Genomic DNA, 25,250 nt, shown 5'->3' on the forward strand with positions numbered 1-25,250 from the left:
GGCTCTGAGCAATTTTGGTCTGTGGGAACAACTGCACTGCCAAAAGACTGCCTCATCCACAGCACCGCACACTCAGATACGCCAACCACCCTTCCCACTTCTAATACCGCTACAAGCAGGGGAGGAAGAAATGGAAGAGCAGGCACTGGGAGATGACCGTCCTGCACTAATAATCCTTTCCTCTTCGACCCCTGATGAGGCTGTAGTGCTACCAATGGCTCCACAAATGGACAGCTATAAGGGTTTCCAAGACCTACTAAAGAGTATTGCTGAGGCCCTCCAAATCCCTGTTGAGGTACAGGAACAGACCTATAAGTTGCTGGACATATTTCAGGCCTCCTTACCAGAAGCAATAGCCTTCCCTGTCAACAGGGTTATCGTGGACCTCGCTAGAACCCTATGGAAGATGCTTGTTTCGGCACCACTTAGATGTCACAAGGCAGTTAAAAATATCAGGTGCTTCCTAAAGGTGTGGAATTCTTTTAAACACACCCTACTCCATTCTCCTTTGTGGTCACTGGAAAATGAAAAAGCAAAACAATTCAGGTCCACACCAAAGGAAAGAGAGCCAAAGAGACTAGATTTATTTGACCAGAAAGCCTACTCCTCAACAAGTCTACAATTTCACCTGGCCAATTAGCAAGTCATAATGACCAAGTATGACTTTTGCATACACAAGAGAGAGCTTGTCTTTGTGGATATTCTACCCACTGAGACCTACCGAGGACTTCATTTTGCTAGTGTAATATGGCCAACTTGCAACTGGATTAAGTCTCCAAGCAGTGCTCAATGTGGTAGATACAGCTGCGAGATCAGTGACAGTGGTGTTCGTTATGTGATGGGCATTGTGGCTTGAGGGACTGGGATTCTCTGGAGAAGTCCAAACGAAAGTGGAGGATCTGCCTTTTGAAGGAGCTGAATTGTTCATCTCTTAGACAGACAAAGCCCTCCATTTGCTTAAGGACTCATGAGTCATCTTGTGTTCCCTTTTAGTCTACATGCCAGTTCTTCAGAGGAAACACATAAAACAACCATATCCTTGGAGAGACCAATTCCCCCTGAGTTCCTCTACCACCAAAGATCATCAGAACCACCCAGGGAATGGCAACGGTGCTACAAGAGGGGACAGTTCACTGCTCTGTCACAAACCACCTAACTTTCCCAGTCTCAGGAGCACTTGATGGGATGGTCAAGAGATGTGCACTACCTCCAATGATTCCAGAAATTGGCTGGCTTGCTTCAGGCATGCTTGGTCTTTCATCACCATTGATGAATGGGCCACGGACACAATAATACATGGCTACTCCGTCCAGTCTTCTGCACGTCATCAGTGGAATGTGCATATGTTGAATGTCTTGAAGAATTCCGGTTACTGTACACTGTACGTAACTTCCCATTAACAGCTAGATGCCGTTTGGCCTTATGTGAAATAATTTGGGTCTCAGTCCAGTTCTCAATTAATGGTGTTCACAAAAAACTAAGTCACCACAAACATTTGCTCTAATTTGCATCCATTTTAGTAATTCAGTAGTACTGGCAAGGATTGAATAGATATGGAAATAGACTACTCTCACATTTGTATTTGTGTGCCTCAAGAACAGAGATGAAGCATGTAGGTGAGACAGTGTGGGAAAGCCTCCGTGCCATTTCTCCAGCTATGTCAATAAATACAGGACTTTGGTTCCCCAGGTTGTCAATCCAGCACCATCCATGAGCTCTGAAAGTTCATACTCGCCTACAAAATAAAAATATATCTCTTCCTCTGCAGTAAATGTCCTCTGATACTAAATGTGCATGTTTATGGAAACACCTTTGAATAGCTGTTTTTATAGTAGTTCAGCAATGTAATTGTTCAGCATTACATTGTGCTTGAAGTGATCAGTGGAGTTGTCATTTTAAATAGAAATTTATAATTCCTTTTGTAACAATGCAACTGTTTTTTAGACTTCTGAGGGAGATTCCCAGGCCTTGACTGAAGTGGATCTGTTCATCTCCACACAGAGGATTAAAGTTCTGAATGCAGATACACAGGTAAGTGTTTAATCATAACACTTACAAAAATACTGCTGATTTTACACAATGGCTCTCACTTTAGAATAATGTGTTCTCACGTTTACAATGAAAATTGCCTTTACTGAATATGTGGTCAAACACACCATTGCAAGGGGTACCAGCATTTGGAAAGGATATACCCTATTGTTCATGTAGAAAGTATTGTTGGTATTACAGTTGCTGCTTGTCAATGTTTTATTTTTATGCTGTGGGTTCTGGGGGGTTTATTATTATTTTGCTGTATTTGATGTGTTTGGAAGAAGTCTGCATATTATCAAGGTGCACAAAGCAGTTAGGGAATGATCGTGAAAGCCTTTCATGTGTGCATGTCCACCTACTCCATTTCAGCTTTGGTATGTCTTTAACAGCTATCTGGAGTTTCAGGTCTGGTTCTTTGTTCCATTCTCTTTTTTTCCTAAGAGAGGATATTTGCCACTTTGACTGAGTCTTCCATTTCTTTCTGTTTTCTCTACTTAACTTCCTGACTTTCAAGAAACCATATCTGAACTGTCATCCTTCCTCCCCAACGTCTATTATTATTTATTACGGTAGTGTCTAGAAGCTATGACCGAGATTGGGGCTTTGTTGTGCTAGATGTGTGTTGTACCTACACATAGTGAAAGATGGTCTTTGTCCTGAAGAAGTACAATCCAATTAAATTTAATTTAGTAAATAGAATCTAAATTTTAAGTAGGCTGTTAAGGTGACAAAATCTCTTAAACTTTGGGGAGATCAGGAAAGAGGGTGGAAAATCCCCTTCAACAAAATAAGAAGGCAGCAAGGAATCCTCTGTAATAGTGTTATTCAGAGGGCTCAGAACAAACTTTCATAGCCTGTTATCTGCTTCTTATGTTCATTTTTTACAGCCAGCTTTATGATTATCATAAAACTTGGTTTTGAAGCCACCTTCACTGGAATATTATGTACCTCGTACATTAGCAAAACTACTGCACAAATGGCTACTGCTGAATTTACAACTATAGCTAAGATACAGGCCACCTCATAAGGTTTTTCAGTGATATATTTAATGCTTTTCATTATTCTCTAATGAATATGTAGAATTGTCTTGACTGACTGTAATCATACATCCTGAGAATAACTCCTTAATATTTGCGAACATTAATTCTAGAGTAGATGAATAACTAGAGCTCTTAGAGGCTGGAGATTTAGCAGGCAGTATGGAATTATTTTTTTCTCCTAATTGTTTTGTTTTTATTCTATAGGTACAATCTGAGAGATGATCTTTTGTCTCTTAAATATTGGGTCGTTCTAGTACTTGTTAAAGTAAGGAATTAAGCCAGTAATGTTAATTTTTTACTTTAACAAGTACTAGAACGACCCAAAATTTGAGACAAAAGATCATCTCTCAGATTGTACCTATAGAATAAAAACAAAACAATTAGGAGAAAAAAATACTTCCATACTGCCTGCTAAATCTCCAGCCTCTAAGAGCTCTAGCTATTCATCTGGCTGAAGCCAGTGTATTTTTCTTTTACTATGGACACATTAGAAACCTTCCATATTTGCACAGATGAAGAATAGAATATACCATGTAATGTGGCAGCTGCATTGCAATCTGCCACACCCAGCTCTGCCAGTGTACTTCAACCCTGACCAGCAATACCTGTACTGATTCAGTCCTATAACTTTTTCCAGCCTAATGATAACAATGTTGTGTCTTGTACAGTGCAGAGCATGTCATCAGTGCTTATGCTGGATAGCAAAATCCATCTTCATTGTTGAAACATACATTTAATATTTTCATATCTGCTGTGTGCAAATAATCAAGTCAGATCAAGGGTGAAAAGAGCAAATTATAGATGAATGAGCAGCTACATTCTAGATACAGCTAGATGTATGGGATGAAGATAGTGATACTCGGGTTGGTTTGTAATTTCAGTTGGTTTACTGTGGGTTGCTCTCAATGCACTTCACTCCCTCCTTTCCTTAAATATTTCAATATGAGCAGTTACTCTGAATGGGCTTTTAACACACGGAAAAGCAAAAGCACTCTGAGGCAGATTCTGATACCCTTACTTAAGGTGAGTATTACCTTATTCCACAGGTCCAACTGATTGCACTGGGACTTACCCTGGCATAAGGCACTATTCACTGTGAGTGAGAGTACCAGAGTCGGGCCCTGTAGATTGAAAAAAATTAAAAAGCTGATATTGGAATTGATTGTTAGAGTATTTTATTAAAACCTACTTTAAATGTTGCTGCTTTTCCTGTTTACAGGAGGTCTGAGTAGCCAAAGGCTTTACTTCCCTGTATTTTAGTATTCACTGTAGATGAGCTTTTGCATTTTTAACTTGACTGTGTTTTTACCAGTGCTAGAGAAGTTTCTTGACTTACTTCATTACTGTGGCTCTATCGTAACTGGTGTAGCAGCTGGCACAGACAGTCTGCAGTTTTATATCTGTCAATTATATAAAACCAATTTTTGCAATAATTTGTTCAGTGTTCTAACCCATATGTAATTTTATTGTATGTCGTGCATAGAAGCATCTGGTGGCATTAACTGGATTTAAAGAATTCTAATCTCTCTCTCTCACTCACTCACTCACACACACACACACACACACACACACACACACAACTTGATTTATGCTGGGTTTTGAACTAGGACAGTATTGGCAGTAAGGCATATTATCACTTTGGACCAAGGCCAGCTCTAGTGGGTTTGTTGCCCTAAGCAAAACAGCAAATGGTTGCTCCTACCAGCCTGAAGTCACTCTCACATGCCGTTACTGAAAGTTTTCAGCCCGAGGTGTTCAACTCACATGCGAGAAATAACCCTGCTTTTTGACAGCATGCCATGCTTCTGATATGAGCAGAGCTTCCCCTAGCTGCTCTGCTCCATGCGCTGGGCTTGCAATCAGGGAGTGAAACTGGCAGAAGTGCCACAGCAACCTTCTCCTGCTTTTCACGCACACAATGTGTAAAAGCTGGGATAGTGAAGCAGCAGGGCATGCTGTCAGCAAAGGAGAGGAACAACATGAGGTTGGCAAGTCGGTATGCCTGACCCCACAACCCACTCACTCACTGGTGAAGCTGATGATGAATAGGACGCCATTTTGCACAGTATTCTGCTCCGACCCGGCTGATGTGACCTCACACACCATGTGATCAGACTCACGCCATTCTAGAATACTGGAGGGGCTGGTGTTCTGTCAGTGGCCTCCCTAAGGAGTGTCCCTATGAAGGCCTTTGAGTTATCCAGTGGTTTGACTCATACTCCCATGGCCCTAGTGCAGCCACAGGAGCTATACAGGTAGAGGCCCCTAGCTCCTATTCAGTTCCTGGCAGCCACCTGGGAGAGCTGTGGGAGAACATGCAGCCCCTCTGTCCCCATCCCAACCCCTTCTTTCAGATCTTCAGATTTCATCAACGGATCCTCAGAGTAGCCACGGCCCTTTTTCCACACTCCCAGCGGAGGCCCTGGTAAAAGGGGGAATGGAGGGAGCCACTAAAGGAGAAGGAAAAATGGAACACATGAAAGGGAGAATGAAGAAATCAGGAAACCAGGATATGGGAAAGAAAACCATGAGGGGTAGCAACAGGGACTTTTAGGAGAGCAACACATATAGAGGAAGGAGATTTGGATGACAGGAAACCCGGATGGCCATTTGGAAGAAGGAGAACCAGGTCTGGGGAAGGGGAAAAAGATTTGGTTTTCCAAGGACAGAGATATGGGTGAGAGGGTTGGGATAGGGAGACCTGGGATAGGGAAAGTTTAGGGAGCCAGGCAGGAAGAGATGGAGGGATGTGGGGAGAGAAGACAAATGGAGGATTTAGGGTTAGGGACATGCTAAGGGAAATGGGGAGAGAAACAAGGGGAGAAGAGGGAAAGTAATACAAGGGGGAGAGGATCCTGAAAGTAGAGAAAAGAGCGATGGTGTAGAGAGAAAAGGAGAAAAATATGGAGATGGAGGAAGGGGAAGAAATGTGGATATGTGTGGTTAATGTATTTTATGTGGCGTATGCTTAGTCCTCCAGGGGAGAATCTACTTTTGGGACTGTTAGGGGAAAAAAATCTGTGAGCTGCTTGTGGGGGACAGAAACACTGGTAAGATGGGATGAAATGCATAGACGTATTTATTTCTCCACCTCCATTCTTTCCTGTGAACCTTGTGTGTATGATTAGGATACATGGAACAGACTCCTGAAAAACAATTATCCCTGCAGAGTTTCTATCCCCTACTGGGAGATGTCCATTATAACACATTTTCCCCTCCACGGAGAGGAGTTTTATAGATCCTGCTGGACCCTGCAAATCCTCACAGAAACCCCCAAGCCTTTCCATGGCTATCATCAACTTATACCTACCACAATTTAGGGATAAACACAACATTTTATTGGAGACTGAAAAGAATTGTTAAAAGCATTTTCAGGAGAGTGTCTGGAAAAAAGGAAAAAGATTTTTCTTATCAATATACCAGGTCGTTCCAATCAACTGTCACTATTATTTTCCTAGCTCTGTCAGGTTACATTACATTATGGTTCTTAAAACAATTATTCTTCCTGACCCGAAAAACTCTTCCATTCTCTCAGACATGGGAGAGAAGCGTTGTAATTTGGTAGATGAATGCCCACATACCTGGCTCTTTGCATCAGTGATGAGAAGAATGAGCTAATGAATAGGTAGAGGAGGGGAAGGGACATTCTTTGGAATGGATCAGATTTCATTTTAAATTATTGGCTGTGGTCTAGGACAGCGGTTCCCAACCCGTGGTCCACGGTCCCCTGGTGGTACGTGAGGCTACTACAGAAGGTCTGCGGAAAAGAAGAATAACATCCTCACCAAGGAAATGTACAATTTCAAATAAAAAATTTCATATGGTTTCTAAAAACCTACTACTGTAATTTAGTTTACAACTAATAGCATGTGGTGGTCTGCGAAACGTTTGGAGGTTGAAAAGGGGTCCGCACACTCAAAAAGGCTGGGAACCACTGGTCTAGGATATATATTTTTCACTATATATTATCTTCTATCCACAGCAGAGCTCCCACTGGGACAATTACACAAGGGTTGAGGGCAGAATATGACCTTTATGTAGCTAGTAAACTTTTTTAGTTATTTGTCACATTCAGCATCACATAGTGGAAAACAATCTCACTTGTAGGACCACTGCTATTTCTACTCTTTCATCTCTTCCTCACCTATCCACCTTCCTCTCTTTCCCCTGTCTTTGTGTGTGTCTCCTTTTTTTTCCCTCTGCATTTCTGTCTCTGCAGCTCCTCTCAATTTGATCCCCTGGACTTCACTCCCACCCATTTGAAAAATAGTAAGCAATGGCATAGTTGATGATGCACAAAGTATCATAATTGGCCTTGAGTTTACATCCCACTGAGATTCATGGAGACTATGGGTGTTCACACCTCACAGAGATGTTGTTTGAAGCTATCTGCAGATTCAGACAGAGAGCACTGAGATTGCTTGTTTTATGTCTCAGGATTATCTCCATAACCATGAAGTTTGGAAACATATTTTTAACAGAAGCTGAGGTTCTGCAAGATTTTAATATGCCAAGTAGCATCAACATTATTGACTGGGCCAGATGTTGTTCCCAACTCTGATTTAGGTAAATCCAGCGTCTGTCAAGCTAAGTTCTAATATGGACCATACTACGATGGTGTAGAAGGCTGGACTGTCGCTGCCTTGGTAATGCCATCCACGGTGCTTGAGCTGTTCTAGCTGCTTGGTGCTTCTCTTCTTGGAGCTCCGGTGTTATCAGCCCTAGCAGAGGGTGCAGCCTGCTAATTTAGCAGACCTCGATGTTGCTCATAAAGAAAGACCACAGGCACGGTTTGGTGACAGGCACAGTATTAGTGTACCTGTAGCACAGTATTAGTGTACCTGTAGCTCCTATGGGATACTAACACATGAGTGCCCAGTGGCACAGAAATGCTCAGTCAGAAGCAGGAATTTCTGCTGTACGCTCAGCTGCACGAAGGGTTCAGGTGAGGTATCCCAACATTTATAGACTGAAACAAACATCTTGTGTACCACCTTACATGTACCGTGCTCCAGATATCTCAGGCAAAACATCCCTATTCATCATGTCTGTCAAACCCTCTTATCTTGTGCTGTGTCAGGATGTACCTGTGTTAATCTTTTGGAATGTGTTCACATGCATACTTACTTGCTCCTTAGGAGCGCCTGTGTTTTAGCAGCACTAGCAGTACCCTTGCTAAGTTCATGTACTGGACAGTGAACTTGTAAGCATCTGCTTGAATATATGGCCTCACTTTGGATCACAGCATGGCCTGACTTTGCTTATTGTGTTTCATGCTTCAGGTCTTGCACCAGCCCAGTGCTCCAGGCTCTCGCTTTCTCTCCTACAGATAGTTTGTAACACCTTGCAGAATTCTGAAGTGTATGCAAGATCTTCTCTCTCTCCTTCCTGCAGTCAGAAAGGACTGGTGCTATTATTGTGGTGCTATTTGGGAAAAGCAAGAACAAAATAAGGCTTTACATTTTGCTCTGGAATTGCTGGGGTTTTTTGGTCAGCCTGATGTCCGGATCCACTCTGAAAGATTTCCTTGGTATCAGTTTATCTCTTTTGATTATAAGTTTTCCATGCCATTCTGAGTCAGACTGGTCCCAGAAAGCCATATGTAGTGGCTCTTCAGAAGATCAGCTTGACAGGAGGCAGATCATTCTGCTGTATGAGGCCAAAGGCAGAGCCCCACTATGTTGTGTGCATTAGATTGCTGAGAAAGGGCCAGGGAGGAAAGCTAAATCAAAGGAGCTCCCTTTAAATTGTCAACTCCATGACCTCAGCCAGTCAGCACTGACCCATTGGGCATTTGTTAATGTTTCTACATGAGATGCCAGACTGCAATAGGGTGGAAAAAGTTCTTTGGCAGTTTCTGTTCAGAACAATCTGATCTGTGCCATATCTTCATTGTCATTAGCCCAATTGCTATGTATCTCAGTTAGACTGGGTGAAATCTGACATCACAGTGCCAAGTGATTGCTGGCCTCAGCAGGATATGTAATGTCACATTGCATGACCACAACTAATGGAAAAACATCCCTTTGGGAACAGGGAGCAGGAATGATAGCTGCAGACCTTACCTGGGCCACAAGCTGCAGTAGCTCCTCCTTGCCCAAAATGTTTAGAAAGGAAACAATATATTGATTTTAGACTAAATACACAAGACCTGGGGAAGATCCAGAAAACAATGATTCAAGAACAAATGTTTGTATTCCAGTGCAGGCAGAAGATGTGATGGATGTTTTACCTCTTTCAACCAAATATTTCAAGAGTGCTGCTTAAAACCTGTATGAATTTACAAGTAATTACCTAGATTCTCAGTACAAAAATTACTTGGCTTTACTATTCTAAATGTTTAAAGTTCTTTCAGAACTGATACAGAACTGTAATAGCATTATTTAGCTGCAGAGCACTTCATAAATGAGGAGTCTTCTAAGATAGCTGGTGGGCCACATTCATTTATTCATAGTCAGTGCAAGTTCACTAATAATAAAACTTATTGCAAATTTATACCCAGTGGTGCAAAGGAGCAATGATTAAAAATGCCCTTGAAGACTCTCCCTCTGAGATCACTGCTTTTTGATAGAACAAACAAATGACAGAAGTATGAACTAGAAATCAATAATACAAAGATTTAGATCATTGCAAAAGACAAACATGTAGTAATATCTGGGATAAAAGAAATTTGTTGACCAAAAAAATCATTCTTCCCTGACTGCAAACATTAACTGACGTCACGTTTGCCCAAGGATAACTTTATCAGTTATGTAATGATACATTCCTAGGAGAAAACTTCTGGAGATGAGATTTCCCTGGTAATTTCCTTGGTCAAAGCATGTCTAGTGTGATTGAATTGGCAGCCTGACAACCCTAATTTGACTCTAGGCTGAGGAAGATTTTGACCAGTTATGCTGGTGAAGCCTCAATAGCTTTAATTATGCTGGTGCCATAGAGAGAATTTGCCCAGAGCTTTCCTATTGTGCAATGTGTTGTTATCCATCTGCCTACCACCTACATCTTACAGGTGACTGAACTTCATTAGTCCTGTACAGATGTTGCAAATGTCAGCACATACCCACTGAGGACCAAATTCAGAGATGAAATGAACTCAGACTAGGAGCAGCAAAGGTACTAAAGCATGTGCCTCTCTTTAAGCATGTGAATAGTGCCACTGACTTCAGTGGTCTATGAGTGCTTTGTGTACCTTTCTGAATCCAGACTCTAGGCTAGACGCCCTTTCATATATCTATGTCCTAGCTGGTGTGACTTGCATGGCAAGGTGTTCGGAGAATGGGGTAAGAATATTTGTAAAAATTTGCCCCTCGTTATTAGAAAAAGGCAACACAATATTTATAATTTACGATGAAAGAAAAGAACTTTCTACTGTATTTTGGAAAATGTTATGTTATGGTTTGTTGAATCCTCCTTTACCTTGTCCTGTCATAGCAGAAGATGTTTGTGACTGTGTTATAAACTGCTTCTGTCACTGTGAAATGTATCTGCTTCACTTTGGAGTTTAATCATTTGCAAAAGCCATGTATTTTCAAACATGATGAAATTGTTTCTAAAATAGTGGTATGTATTTTCCTTTTACTCGAGGTCTGATGCTTTTTAACTTTTTGTAATAGGGTCCATGGGTCAAATATCTGCAGTTGATATTCAGACAAAATTTCCCCTGAAGCCCATGGGATTTCAGTAATTTAGGCTATGACTTCAATGGCAGTTTAGATTGAGAAATTGAGTAAAGGCTTCAAGATCTGGCCCCATGTGAATTGCAGAGATGCAAGTTTAGTTGCCCATTGTGATGTTCAAGAAATTAGATGATATGGGAGAGGGAAAAAGTGACATTTATGGAGTAATATTGTGCATGTGGAACACTTTCATTTATCTTTTGCTTTGTGCAGGAAACCATGATGGATCATGCATTGCGCACAATCTCATACATCGCTGATATTGGTAATATTGTTGTTTTAATGGCGAGACGACGAATGCCAAGATCTGCTTCTCAAGACTGTATTGAGACGACACCTGGTGCCCAGGAAGGAAAGAAACAGTACAAAATGATATGTCATGTCTTTGAATCTGAGGATGTAAGTAAATTAAATTATTCTTTAATACAAGACATCTTTTAGAGCACCTCAGAAATCTAATGGTGTCTCTCATGAATGCATTTTCATTGCCAATAATTGCTTTTCTGATTGGCTGATCCTTTCAAAGGTTTACAAGTTAACTTTTATAATAGTTGTTACTGTTCTATCCCAAAGAGGTCTCACCTTTTTTTCCCACCTATGCTGCAAATCACTCGCATTTCCTTCCTCAACCCCCAAAATCTTCCCCTTTTTCTCCACTATACCAGAATTGTTTGTGCTCTTTTAACCAACACTCCCCTCTAAATAGTCTAAACTTGGATGTTTAAGTTCATTTTACCATATATGGCCAAAGTATTTATTTTACATTCAATGGGTACAAAATTGATATCTTGAGTCAAAAATCTTTGTTCTGGCTGAATTGTACTTAATGCCATGTTTATACTCCCTCAATCCTGGGACTAGTCATAGACCAGTTTGGTCTTTGTCTTTAAGTTAGAGCTGCTGTAACTTATGACCAGTTGCTGACACCTCAGAAAGGCTATTTCAGCAGCCAAAGATCAGTCATGTGTAAGGATGCCCTGGCCAGACCCCCTTTTGCTTGCTATTTCCCTACTGGGAGGAGAAATCTTTAAGGACAGATCTGCTGATATTAGGTATGTGCAAAGTGCTCTTATTGGATTTGGAAATCAGGTCCCTTGTATTTAAAAACATCAAAATGCCTTCATTTATATGTTCTGCACTGAAAGTGTTATAAATTGCACTTCTTCGAGTGATTGCTCATGTCCATTCCATTATAGGTGTGTGCACGGCTACCAGAACTTTTTTCCCCTTAGCAGATCCCGTAGGGCCAGCTCTGGTGCCCCCTGGAGTTCCGCGCACATGCCACAGTATATGAGGCACTGCCAGCCCTACGCCCCCTCAGTTCCTTCTTTCCGCCCATGGTGGTTACAGGAACTGCCAAGCGCTTCATTCCCCATGTTTAAACTTTAGACAAGGTTTTTTTTTTGGTGTTAATTAGTTAGTTAGAGATAATAACTGTTGTAGTGGTAGTTAGAGACTTAAAGATAGTCTAGCTCACACTTTACTGGGAGCAGGTATGCTCCAGTGTCATGGCTTCAAGCCACGCGCTTTTGGTGGGAAGGCTTTCCCACTAGCTGGTGGGGGGGGAAAGCCCTTCGTGGAAGGGGAGAGGCTTTTAGACCTGGAAAATCCACCTGAAAGCCTGGCTCATGTAGCCCAGACCCAGCTCCAAGCCATCCCGCTTCGCCACAGTATCCAGCGTGCTGCCGGTGCAGAGGGCACCGTTGGCACCAACCCAACTCAGCACCGCGAAGACTGAGCACAAACACTGCCCTGCACTGTTGGAGCAGGCGGGGTGGAGCACCTACCGGCACCGTTGACTCCGGTGGCCGAAGGGCGGCAAGAGCCTTGTTGGCTTTGCATACACCACCGCCGCCCATGCCTCCATGAGGGAGAAGGGGCTGGTGTTAAGGGGAAGCCTGTGTTGGGACCCCCTGAATGGCTCAGGAGATCCCTGGTATGGGGAGGAAGATCTCCTGCAGACTGGTTCCTAGGGTAGAGCAGAAATGCTCCCCTAGAAGTCATCCCAGGTCGCGGTTGTCGTGCATCAAGGCGGAGAGTGAAGTCGCCCGCCCGACACCAGTCTTGACCCCCAGCACTGGGCGAGGTCCATCCCACCACCCTGGCATCAAGGAGTTCGCCTACAACTATGCAGAACTGATCCCAGTCACTGCAGACAGTCTTGGTACTGAGGAGTTCTCTGGGGAGTACAGAACCTGGTAGCCGGAGACAGGCTTGGCACCGAGGAGTTCACCCCGCGCCGAGGCACCACTGGACTCGGCACCGAGGAGTTCGCTGGGCAGTGCAGAACCCGGCATCCTGAGACAGCCTTGGCACTGAGGGGTTTTGCCCTCGTAATGAGGCTGCGCCAAACTCAGTGCTGAGACAGGCTCGGCACCAAAGAGTTCGCCCGGCACCGAGGCTGGGCATAGCTGGTCACCAGAGCTTGACTTGGCAACGAAACGCATGTAGAGTGCAAAGTCCTTGATGCAAGGATGATGCTTGGGTCAACCCAGCCTGCCAGAGCATTGTCCATACGCTTGCTCCGGCTGCAGCAGCCACGACGAACCTGGTAGTTGAGGCCGTCGTCGCTGAGGGGTCGCTCTCTGGAGCGACGATACCGCATAGTAAGAGGCTTTTGGGCAGCCCCAGCAGTGGTCCGCCAACGGTGCCTCAGTATCCCTTCGGGGATGCAGTTACCTGGGGGAGCAACCATCAGCGGAAGGTGCCAGAGCCCCAGGCGGATGTCCTCAGAGGCAATGGTCACCCCAAAGGCTGTATGGCCTTGAGGGTTTCCTGGGGGGGTCGGACCATGGTCTGTCAACTCCTCAGGGATGCAGTCAGTGCCTTGAGTACAGAGGCTCCTGGGGGGGGACTGCCTGTCAGTGGAAGAGGGCTGCGGCTCCTCCCTTCTCTCCTCCCTTCTCTCCTCCCCGCCAGATGAAGCACGCGCCCAAGCCCGGGTTCATTCTAGGGCCAACAGGAACTGCTCAAGAGGCAGCCTTCACCTTGAGGCTGGAGGCCAAGGAGAAAAAGGGGTGGCGGACAACCTTTAATGTGATACCGGTGGGCTGCGTAGCCCTCTTTGTCCACAGAGGGGTGCCAGGCATAGAGAAGGTCTCGTGGCAACCCCCTCCTCTGTAGCCCAATGCCTAGAGGGAAGAGTATTACACCCACCCAAGGGGTTTGAATACTGTTCACCACCCGCCCCAGGTCCCTGGTGGTGGTGGCCACCAATCACAGGGCAGGCAGGGCAGACAGTGTCTACTCCAGAAAACAAGGGTGACTGCAAGCCAGACTTGTTAGAGAAAATTGTATTTAATAGTGCTACCAGCAGATGGAAAGGGAGCCCTCGGGACTCAGTGAGCCCCTTTGCTGAGGCTCTGCCCAATAGCAGTTGCAGAACCTGTAGGCCATTGCAGAAGAGGGAACCACGGGAGCTAAGCAGCGCTCCAGGCACCCTCAGTCGCTGCTGATTTGGTGGGCTGAGACATGCCCCCCGTCACCAGCATGCCCAGAGGTTAGTGGCTGCAATCCTGGACTATCCCAAAAGGTCCAGCAGCCTATCCGGGGCCCTTCCTTGGATGAGTCAGCCTTCTCCTTGGCTCGAATAGAGGCGAAGCTGCATGGTCTCAGGGCTTCCTAGACCACGTCCTGTCCCCTGGGCTGCTACGCTCCACAGACCTTCAGGTGTCAGGCACGTCTCCAGCGACAGCAGCAGCAGGAGTGCCAGCCACGGCCATCTCCCAACCTACGGGCAAAGAGACAGAGTCAGGGGGTCTGGGAGACACCATCCGCCCTGACTGGCTCCTTAGGCCCTCAGTAAGGGTCCTCTCGGCAATAGGAAAAGGCCTTTCTGCTGGTGAACGCAAGGGCAGCACCCTAGCCTATACCCTCCTGCAGGCTTGGGTGAGCCAGAAGGCCTTTGGACCACTGGGTCCTTGAGATAGTTCGGTGAGCTAGGCTCCTCCCCCTTCCTCCCTCTCAGTGGCATTTCCACATCCAAGAGGTTGAGGGCGCCTCAGCCCCGAGCAGCAGGAGAGATCCCGCAGGCAATGGTGGAAGAGGCCCTAATCGAGGTACTCCCTCGTCGTTCACCCCCACCCCCACCCCCCCAAAAAAGAGGGGGATTTGAGGAGTGGCAAACCTATGTCGTCCCATAAATACCGAACAAGGGGCTCAACTCCTGCATGATTCCCCCAGCTCCAGTAGTGGAAGCGTGCTGACCTGGATGTCAGGGACACACATCCTCAAAGGTTCCCTCACTTCGTAGGGGTCGACTCCCTCTAATGCTTTACAGCTTACCCCGCGGTCTGTTACTTGGCCGGCGGTGTCTACTGAAGGCCTGGCAGTGGTAGCGTGCTGACGGTGCATGATCTGCCCACGCAGGCCCAGGTCCCAAGCCCAGAGCAGCGCGAGCCAGTCAGACGGGTCCTGCTGATAAACACACAAGTTCACGTTAACGCCGGTGCAGCCTACGGAATGCATCGGTGTGACCGACCTTGCCTCAGCCGTGCTGTGGGACAGAGTCCCACACGGGAGCCCACTCATCAGCCTTATAAAGGGAACCTATCGGTCCTTGGACCTGGCGGTGATCACCTCCCGGGGGTGAGGAACGGCCAGGCGGACCGCGTCAAGGGGTCGCTCTTCCTCACCATGAGGGGTCGCTGCGCCAACTAAGGGCCTTTACGACTGTCTGGAGGGTGGAAGTGGAAGTGGCTGTGGCCTGCCGGGACACTCCCGAGACACTCTGCCCGGCCTTTCGTCAGTATAGGCGGTCTGGGAAATGCTTGCTGTAGCTAGCAGCCATATCGGCCTTCCATCAGCCGTTGGAAGGGGGATTGCGGTCCTCCCGTCAGATGGCAGTTCGGTCCCGGAAGGGGCTGGGGGCCTCTACTTGTAGGCCTGCGACCCAATGCCTCCCTGGGATCTCGACCTGGTCCTTCCTAGCCCACGGCCCCCACCCCTCCCCAGAAACTCACAGCGTCATGCCCTCTACTCTGGCCTTCCAGGAAGGTGGTCTTCCTGGGGGTATATTACCTTGGCAAAGAAGGTCTCCAGGATCAGAGCTCTGACCTCAAAGCTCCTCCCTCATGCTGTAGTCTATAAGATAAGTTTCAGATAGGACCGCACCAGGCTTTCCGGCCCAAGGTGGTTGCCCAGTTCATTGGACCAATCATATATTCTCCCCAAGTTTCCCTGAACCACATGGCTCGGAGGAGAGGGGAAGGAAGCACTCGCTAAAACACAAGTGGGGCCCTGGCTTCTACACCAGATGTACGAGGCTGTTCTGGAGAGCGACGCAGCTCTTCCTCGGAGCATCCGACCGGATGAATGGTTCACTGGTCACCGACTGGCGCAGTTTCCTTGCGAATAAATTCCTGCATCGCGTTCGGCCACGATCAGGTGAAGGTGCCACTTCCAGACGCCACAGCTCTCCCAACAGAGCTCAAGCTCCATCTACAGCCGCCTTAGCAGAAGTGCTAGGGCATGGCATCTGCAAAGCAGCTGCCAGGCTGGCAGTACATACCTTCACATCCCATCACACCTCTGTCCAACAAAATGAAATTCAATAAAGATAAGGACAAAGTACGTCACTTAGAAAGGAAAAAAATCAAATTCACAGCTACAGAATGAGGAATATCTGTCTAGGTGGTAGTACTGCTGAAAAATATCTGGGGGTTCTAGCGGATCAAATTGAATAGGAGTCAGTGTGATGCAGCTGTCAAAAAGGCTGAGGTGTATTAACAGAGTAAGATACAGGAGCTGATTGTCCCACTCTACTCAACACTGGTGAAGCCTCTGCTGGAATAGTGTGTCCAGTTCTGAGTGCCACACTTGAAGAAGGATTTGGACAAATTGGAGAGAGTTCGGGGGGGGGGACGATTTTTTTTTAAAGAAAAGGTTAAAAGAAAAAAAGTGTCAAGTTAGTAAAAATTAGAAGCAAGAAAAGTACTAATATTAGTTTCTAATTTATAAAGATATTTTGAAGTACTAGCGCCCATAATAGGAAGAACTGATCATTTAAATCTACCAATTTAATGGGCAGTTTCAAAATCTATTTCTTAACATATTATTTTGAAAATAAAGCTAGCTCTTTGTCTGAGATAGTTTTAGCTCCAGATTGCATGTTTTGTAAAGTGGGAAATCTCTTTTTAGTAAAAGTTTTAACCCAGTTTAATCTTTGGATTAGGAGGCAGCATTGTCTAGTGGATAGAACACTGGACTGGGGTTCAAGAGACCTGGGTTCTGTTCCTAGCTCTGCTACTGCCTGCAGGGTGACCTTGGCAAAGTGGCTTTGCCTCCCTGTGCCTCCATTTTCCCATCTGTAAAATAGGGATAATGATACTTACCTTCTTTGTAAAGCCCTTTGAGAGCTACTGATGTAAAGCACTATATGAGAAATAGGTATTATTAAAAACTATAATTGGTTCTAAGGCTGAATCTGATTTAAATCTGTTTCTGAGATGTTGATGGTGGACTTGAAGCAGAGGGAAGAGGAATGGACAGAACACCCAGAAACTGATACCAGTGGAGACAGAAAACACAAATAAGTGGTAGGAAGGGACGACAGGTGACAAACCATAATAAGATGGGTTATAAAAATATTTATTGATTACTTCTCCATTATTGACATTTACATGTCTTGAGCATATTGATCTGTATTGTTGTTCATAGTGTGATGGGTCATTTAGTTGAAAAGAAGTTCCAGAATAGACAGTAATGCCACATGATTAGGTTAGTGGATCATTTTCCAGGATTTTCTAAATCTGTTTTCAAATGGTAAAATATTCACCTCTGTCTGTCTTTAAACAATGGAGTTTATTGCAACATGTTATTGTAAAGCACAAATTAAACAAGAACGCCATCTATGTTTAATACCAGAAATAAATCATTTAGCATCTGATTGGTGGATTTTGGGAATAAAGAGTTATAGATGTTAGGCAATGTTCTATCATGTGTAGTGATAGTGTGGGTATCCCTGACTGTATTTAGGTTGTGCCCATTCTCTGACAAAGAGCATTGAATTTTCAGAACAAAAACACCTCCAAAACTCAGGTTGTTGGACCGATTGCTTCCCCATATATCATGTGTGTTCCATGGTTGATCACTAGTATTTTAAGGGACCCTGTACTGCAGGATAAGAGCAACTCCTATTTAAGTCAGTAGGAGTTATTCATACCCTTTGATGGAAGAATAGGGTTCCTGGAAATCACGTTGACCTATCAAATCTAACCTAGCACTCTCCTATAATCTGCAGTGGATCCATATAGGATAAGTAAAAAAAATCCAGTAAGAAAACTAATTTTGCACATAATACCTCCTGCTTGTTCCTACCTCTCTCTCTCTCTGCTGCAGTGACCTCCAGTGGAACTAAAAGGCAAAGTTTGCTACAAAGTTCTATGATTCGGTCTTAATTATGTAACATTTGTACAGTGCTCTGAATGTGTAAAGGGCTCAGTATTATCATTAATTACCATCCCTCTCTTCATGTCTAATGTGTGTATTGCCCTAGGCTTCCAGACATTAGTCAGTGCAATTCAACTCTCTTATTGCAGAGACTGCATAGCCAGAGGAGCTCTCCAGAAAAACACTAGAGAATGTCTTAAGAGCTGGAGTCCAGCAGTTTCCCCTAAATGTGGCTAGGATATGCCCAGCAGTGTTTGGCCGGTATGCACCATGATCATAAAAGGAATCATGGTCACAAAACCATACAGAGGCACAGACACATTACTAAACATGGTTGATGCTGGCAGACTGCTCTGAGTTATGGAAAGCAATCAGCGTGTGGGTGGGGGGTTGTTTGAACCTATGGGGCAGGTACAAGGGCTATGTAACACGGTCCAACTCACCGCCTTGGCACGTTTTGCTGGCTATCTGGGGAATCAGCTCTCAGCTGGGCAGATGCCCCCTCCGTGGTGTCTCACTTTCCATTGTGTCGCTGCTGGACCCTCCTTCTCGTGACTTGGCCCTCCAGCTGAGTCACAGTCTGTGTTTCAGGGGATTCTGCAGTCCTGGCACCACTCCTATGGCAATCTGGGGGAGGAGGGGAGGGATATGGGTCCACCCACTACTCTGGGTCTAGGCCCAGAGACCCTGTGTGTAGCAGCCTTTCACTACATTTCCGCAACTCGTCAATGGATTTCCCTGAGCCACTTCCATGCAGCCCCAGTACCTTCTCCACCCTTGCTTCAGGGCATTCGGCTCTGCTGAGTCCCAGCAGCCAGCCACTGCTCTGTCCACGGTGCTGACAGTCCTCTCTCTTTAAGATCCTGAGAGTTACTCCTTGCTCTGCTATGCAGCTCCCTTATATATTGGCCTCTTGGGCTCTGATTGGCTGCCATGCAGCCCCTTCTAATTGGCTACTTCTCGTGCAGCCTCTCCAAGGGCCCTCTGACCCCTTTCCTGGCCAGTGAGGGGCAGGCGCCCCATCACAGGTCGTAAATTGAAAGCAGATGGATTTGCAGAAGTAGTACATATGGTATGATATCCAAGGGTATTTAATATACTGGTGATGGAGGAGTCCAAGCCCACCATGCATCCATCTGGGCTGGTGTGAGGGTGGCCTTAATAATCACAAACAGGGGAACTCTGCTGTGGTCATACATGCAAGTACAAACCCTCTTCTCTGCTGCACAGGGGACTGCAGTTGTGGTCAGAACATACTGAGTGTCTAGAACATGTGACAATCTCTCTTTTTAAGATATGGACCATGCTGTGAAAAAGTCTGAGAACTCCTGATCTACCATAAACTTCTTCAGTGCTTATAGAAACAGGTGTATTATTACTATTACTATTACTATTATTACTACAGCATATTACTAGCCACTGGCAAGCTTCTTGGTGAAAGGAGGTCATAAGAACAGCCATACTGGATCAGACCAATGGTCCAGCTAACTCCGTATCCTGACTTCTGACAGTGGCCAATGCCAGGTGCTTCAGAGAGAATTAACAGAACAAGCAATCACTGAGTGATCGATCTGCCATCGTCCACTCCCAGCTTCTGGCAGTCAGAGGGTAGGGACATAGAGCCTGGGGTTGAATCCTGACCATCTTGGCTAATAGCCATTGATGGACCGATCCTCCATGAACTTACCCAGTTCTTTCTTGAACCCCATTCTAGTTTTGGCCTTGACAATTTCCCTGGCAAAGAGTTCCACAGATGGACTGTGCATTGTGTGAAGAAATACTTCCTTTTGTTCGTTTTAAACCTGCTGGCTATTCATTTCATTGGGTGACCCCTGGTTCTTGTGTTATGTGAACAGTAAATAACATGTCCTTATTCATTTTCTCCACACCAGTCATGATTTTATGGACCTCTATCATCCCATCTTAGCTGTCTCTTTTCCAATCTGAAAAGTCCCAGTCATCTTAAACTGTCCTCATACAGAAGCTGCTCCATGTCCTTAATAATTTTTGTTGCCCTTCTCTATACCTTTTCCAATTCTACGGCCTTATCTACACTAGCATTTATGCTGGCAAAACTTTCGTCGCTTAGGGGCGTGAAAAAAACCCACCCTCCTGAGCGACATAAATTTTGCCGACATAAGTGTTTGTGTGGACAGTGCAATATTGGCAGGAGATGTTACACCGCTCGTTAAGGTGGTTTTATGATGTTGACTGGAGAGCTCTCTTCCATTGACATAATGTCGCTACACAAACATTCTTACAGTGGCACAGATGTACTGATACAGTAAATTTTAAGCGTAGACTAATCCTAAGTCATCTTTTTTGAGATGGGGTGACCATAAGAGTCCAAGAGGTCAAGAGTTTGCCATATTGAGTTTGTAATTAGCTTGTTTTCAGATATAACGGATGCATTTCTAAGAGAGATTTATATTAGTATTGCATTCTCTCTCATTTTCAGTAAATCTCAAAAGCAGGCTAGCTCTGTTATGTTTGAGGGTTTCATTGCTACTCTGTGTTGTTCGTCCTTTTCAGCTGCATCTTATTTTATTTTACAGGCACAGCTGATAGCTCAATCAATTGGTCAGGCTTTCAGTGTGGCCTACCAGGAGTTTCTGAGAGCCAACGGAATTAATCCAGAGGATCTTAGTCAGAAAGAATATAGTGACATCATCAACACCCAGGAGATGTATAATGATGATCTTATACACTTCTCCAATTCAGAGAACTGCAAGGAGGTAAATTCTTTTTTTTTAATTTTTATTTCATATTGTTAGGCGTTTTCCTATTTTTAATACTGATGAAAACACTGAGCTCTCAAATGGCATTTTAAGAATACATTTGCATGGGAAATTAATTGTTTTGTTAGTATTCTGCTAGTAAAATCAGCCTTAGGAGCTTTTTATTTTTCTTCCCTACTTTACTTTCAAGGCCTTTCTGCCTCCATCATCATAATAATTACATTTACATTTCATATAAATGGGGAACAGTGACAGCTTTACACAATGCTTAGGGTATCAGGTACTCGTGTGTTATATGAAGTGTTGATAGAACACGGGAGATGGTAATCAGGTTTTAACGACCTTGAAAATTTACATTTTAATAGATTTTATACCTACTGTTTGGTACTAGACATCTCTGTAAATAAGCTGACATTTCTCATCTCAGTAAGATATATTTGGTGTATCTTCTATACTAAGACAGTGTATTTTAATGCCCATTCTGGCATAAAATCATATCTGTTTAATTTAAATGTCAGAGGTGCATATAGGCAAGAGATCACTTCCAAAATATTACCTGCAAAACTGTGAGTGGACCATTCATCTGACATAGAAGTAATGGCCTTTAATCAAAAGCGTTAGGCCAAAAATCATGGGACAGGATCCAAACACATACACTATGACCTCGAAGGCCAGATTGTTCTTGAGTCTTGTGTGGGTGTTGAGGGCAATGGGTGGAACAGAGATAGGGACAATTACAATCTGTGTGCTTGGGCAACACGGAGACTGCTCTTTTGCACTCCCATGATCCAGTCCACCTTGAGGAGCTAGTGGGAGCATGGCTAAGGGTTGGTGCAGTGTGTGCATTCGCTCTGTACATACAGAAGTTGCTAGGGAAGGGGTTTTGTCTCCTGAAGAGAAACTCTTTCAGGGCTCAGGGTGCTTCTGTCAATCACTAGTACATCTCGGTAGTTAAATACCCTAGAATGGCCCTAATATAGCATTGCTTCTAGGCCATGACAAGGGTACTATGGAGATTCTGGCTCTGCATGGGACAAGCATGGCTGGTATAGATGCTCTTATGGTTCTGTTATATTATAGCTACTCCAAATCTCATTCATTTTATACTCAACTAACTACTCACTAACAAATGTAAAGTGGACTTCTGCTCTGAAAAGTGACCATGTAAAATAAAAATAGCACCTTTTAAGATGCATCTTCTCCCTCTGTGTTTGACAAGTCATATTACTACGAACCAAGTGGGTCCAATGAAGTTATGGCATTAAGTAGACGAGTTTCTGTTCCCTTTCCCACCAAATAACAGCAGCAAAATTGCCCTCTGAAAACTGATTGCAGAATCTTCATTGCTGGTAGTGTATGAAGCAGAGAGAACTTCCTTTAAATCAATACCAGGCTTAGCATGGTGTGTTGGCATAATGACTTACACTTATAATAATGGAGGACATTTCATATTTTACCTTTCATCCAGGAAGGTCTCTCAGCACCTCAAAAAGATAATGAGGCACATAGGACCAAACCCTGTTCCTCCATTGAAGTTCTCCTTGGTTTCAGTGTGGTGAAGATTGGGCCTGTGTTCTAATGGTCTGAGTGCAGAGAGCACAACTTCTGTGTTTTAAAAAGGTCTTATTTTGTGACCTTGGGCAAATCACTTTATCTTTCTGTCACAGTTTCCTAGTCTGTGAAATTATAGGAATACATGTAATAGCACTTCCCTGCCTCACGGGTATTGTGAGGATTAATTAACTGAGGTTTATAAGACACTTTTAAAAATTAAAAGTGCTACATGAGAACTAAATGTTATTTCCAAGTTGATGGATCATGCAATTTCACTGCGGGTTTTGCCTGGATAAGGATTGCAGATTTTGATCCTATACATAGGAAATGCAGTCACTTCTGGGTGAATCATGGTGACTGGAAATGAAGGTGAAAATCCATATTCAACTGAGAACCAGTCCTTAATGTTGGAAAGATACAAGTAAATTGTAATTTATAGAGTTACAAATAAAAAAGGGAAAGAAATGGATGTGTGGTTTATATGGTTACATTCATTGGACTTGACAAGGTATTGCTTATGTACATGTAACAATTGGAAAATATTTGAAATTGGTCACACAAGGGAAAACAAACTTAATTAGAAAAACTTGTTTTTACTTGTAATCGGAACTCCATGGATATAAATGTGTAAAACCAAGATGTCAGCTTTATAATCACTTCTTTGCGCATAAGCATGCTTCAGAATAATTAATATGGCTACCCTTCCTGCTGCCCAATTGCTCCTTGGTTCCCAGTTCTCCCAATTGAGCATGTTTATGACTAATGATGGATTGTCTGATCATATTGAAGCTGTTGCACTCTGGCTGCATTTCAGTAAGTCCACGGAAAACCCCTGCAGAATCCAGCAAGCCTTCCTGGTTTTTACAAACAAGAAGACCCCTACCTTGCCTTCTCTTTATTGAGAAGGCTGACCTGACTGTAGTGATGCAGCTGAGTCTCCAGTGCTAAATAGGCCTTGCATACTACATCTAGATTAGTCATAGCATTATTTGTTTGGGGAGGAAATGTTCTTATCCACTATTTTATTAAAAAAGACACTCAATTTGAAAATCACACTTCTGTTTAGAAACATTATACATCCTATACTCACAAGTGACCCCAAGATTACTATATCTGAGAGAAGATAATGTTATTTTTATTACGGTAAGCACCTAGAGGGTCTAACAGAGATTAGGGCCCCATTGTGCTAGGTGCTGTACGAACAGGTAAAATGCACAGAGAAATTAAGTGAATTGTTGAAGGTCACACGGGATGTCTGTAGCAGAGCTGGAAATTGCATCTAGAACTCCTAAGTTCCAGTGTCTTAGCTGCAAGGTCTTAAGATCTCCCCTGATAGCTGTGTTTCAGTGAGGAAAATTATTTCTGTTTATTTGACAAAGCACATTATGTATAGACAGTTCCCCTACTTCCCCTGTAGAGTCTGTAATTTTTTAGTTCTTCGAGTGATTGCTCATGTCCATTCCACTATAGGTAAGTGCACGCCACCATGTATGGTTCCCGGAACTTTTTTCCCCTTAGCAGACCCCGTAGGGCCGGCTCTGGTGCCCCCTGGAGTCCTGTGCGCATGCCGCGGTATATGAGGCGCTGCCAGCCCAACGCCCCCTCAATTCCTTCTTTCCATCTGTGATGGTTGCTGGAACTAGCCTTGCTCTCTGCAAGTACTATTCCCCTTGTTTGAACTCTTTGTTATTCGAAGTACTTTAGTTAGTTTTAAGTAGCTGTTAAATACTGTAGTTAGATAAGAAGTACCTGAGGGACTTAGAGCAGGTGGGCCATGCCCCAGTGGCCTGGATTTAAGCCATGTGCTTCCTGGGGGAAGACTTTCCCGCTCAGCGACCTCCACGATTGGTGCCTTAAGTGCTTGGGGGAAGAGCACAGGAAAGACAAGTGTAAGATCTGCAGGACTTTTAAACCGCAGACTCAGAAGGACCAAGAGATCAGGTTAAAAGCCCTGCTCATGGAGGCAGCGCTCCGCCCAGCGTCCGAGCCGTCCTGGTCCACCTCTGCGCTGAGAGTCATCTCGGTGCAGAGTGCACCGCTGGCACCAGCCTCCACTCGGCACAAAAAGAAGAGAGCGCGCGGAGCACGGATACTCCTCTGTGCCGTTAGTACGGGCAGGGTTGAGTGCGGAGATGCACCAGCCACGGCCCGTCGAGTCTTCTCCAGTGCCTGCATCTCCGAGCAGGAAGCCTCCCCCGACTCCTGGAAGTGGGAGAGTGCCTCTGTCGACATCGGAGGCTTTTCAGGCGGCAAGAGCCTTGTTGGCCTTGCCTACGCCCCCTCCGCCGAGGGAGAAGGTGCCCGTGTCCCAAGGCAAGCCCGTGCTGGGTCCTCCTGAAGGGCGGTGGAGATCCCTGGTATGGGGAGGAAGATCTCCCACCAGACGGCCACCAGGGATAGAGCGAGGACGCTCCCCCAGTAGTCGCTCCAGGTCGACGTCGTTGAGCCGGCCTGCTTCGACTCAGGATGCGGAATCTCCCTCTTGGCCCTGACATCGGTCCCCAGCACCAGAGGCAGTGCAGGCCAAGAGGTGGCACCGGTCGAGGTCCGCCAGGCAGCACTCAGACAGATCCTGCTCCAGATCCCTGGCATTGAGGAGTTCGCTCGCACCGAGGTGGCGCAGAACCCCGTCACCATTGGAGGACTCAGCAGCAAGGCGGCGCAGAACCCGGTTGCCACATGAAGATCCCGCAACACACAGTCCCCGACGTGGAACCTGGTCGCCGGAGTCAGGCTCAGCACCGCGGAGTTCAGAGCAGCGCCAGTCTCGATCGCCAAGGGGCAAGCGACGCTGCAAGTCCTCGGTACCGAGACGGCGCTCC

The 25,250-nt window shown here is 45.0% G+C and overlaps 1 protein-coding gene across 6 annotated transcripts in view; it reads left to right on the plus strand.

Moving 5' to 3' along the window:
- APBA2 (amyloid beta precursor protein binding family A member 2) overlaps window positions 1-25,250 on the plus strand; it is a 221,691-nt gene that overhangs the window by 135,334 nt on the left and 61,107 nt on the right. For all 6 annotated transcript variants that reach the window (XM_067534558.1, XM_067534553.1, XM_067534557.1 and 3 more), the window contains 3 exons: window positions 1,945-2,031; window positions 10,961-11,146; window positions 20,692-20,871. In XM_067534558.1, the coding sequence (XP_067390659.1) occupies window positions 1,945-2,031; window positions 10,961-11,146; window positions 20,692-20,871 (453 nt within the window). The remainder of the gene's footprint in view (window positions 1-1,944; window positions 2,032-10,960; window positions 11,147-20,691; window positions 20,872-25,250) is intronic.

The sequence above is a fragment of the Emydura macquarii genome, unplaced genomic scaffold (genome assembly GCF_026122565.2).
Source record: "Emydura macquarii macquarii isolate MOO-44397 ecotype Brisbane River unplaced genomic scaffold, CSIRO-AGI_Emac_v2 contig_3451, whole genome shotgun sequence".
NCBI classification, from domain to species: Eukaryota; Metazoa; Chordata; order Testudines; family Chelidae; genus Emydura; species Emydura macquarii.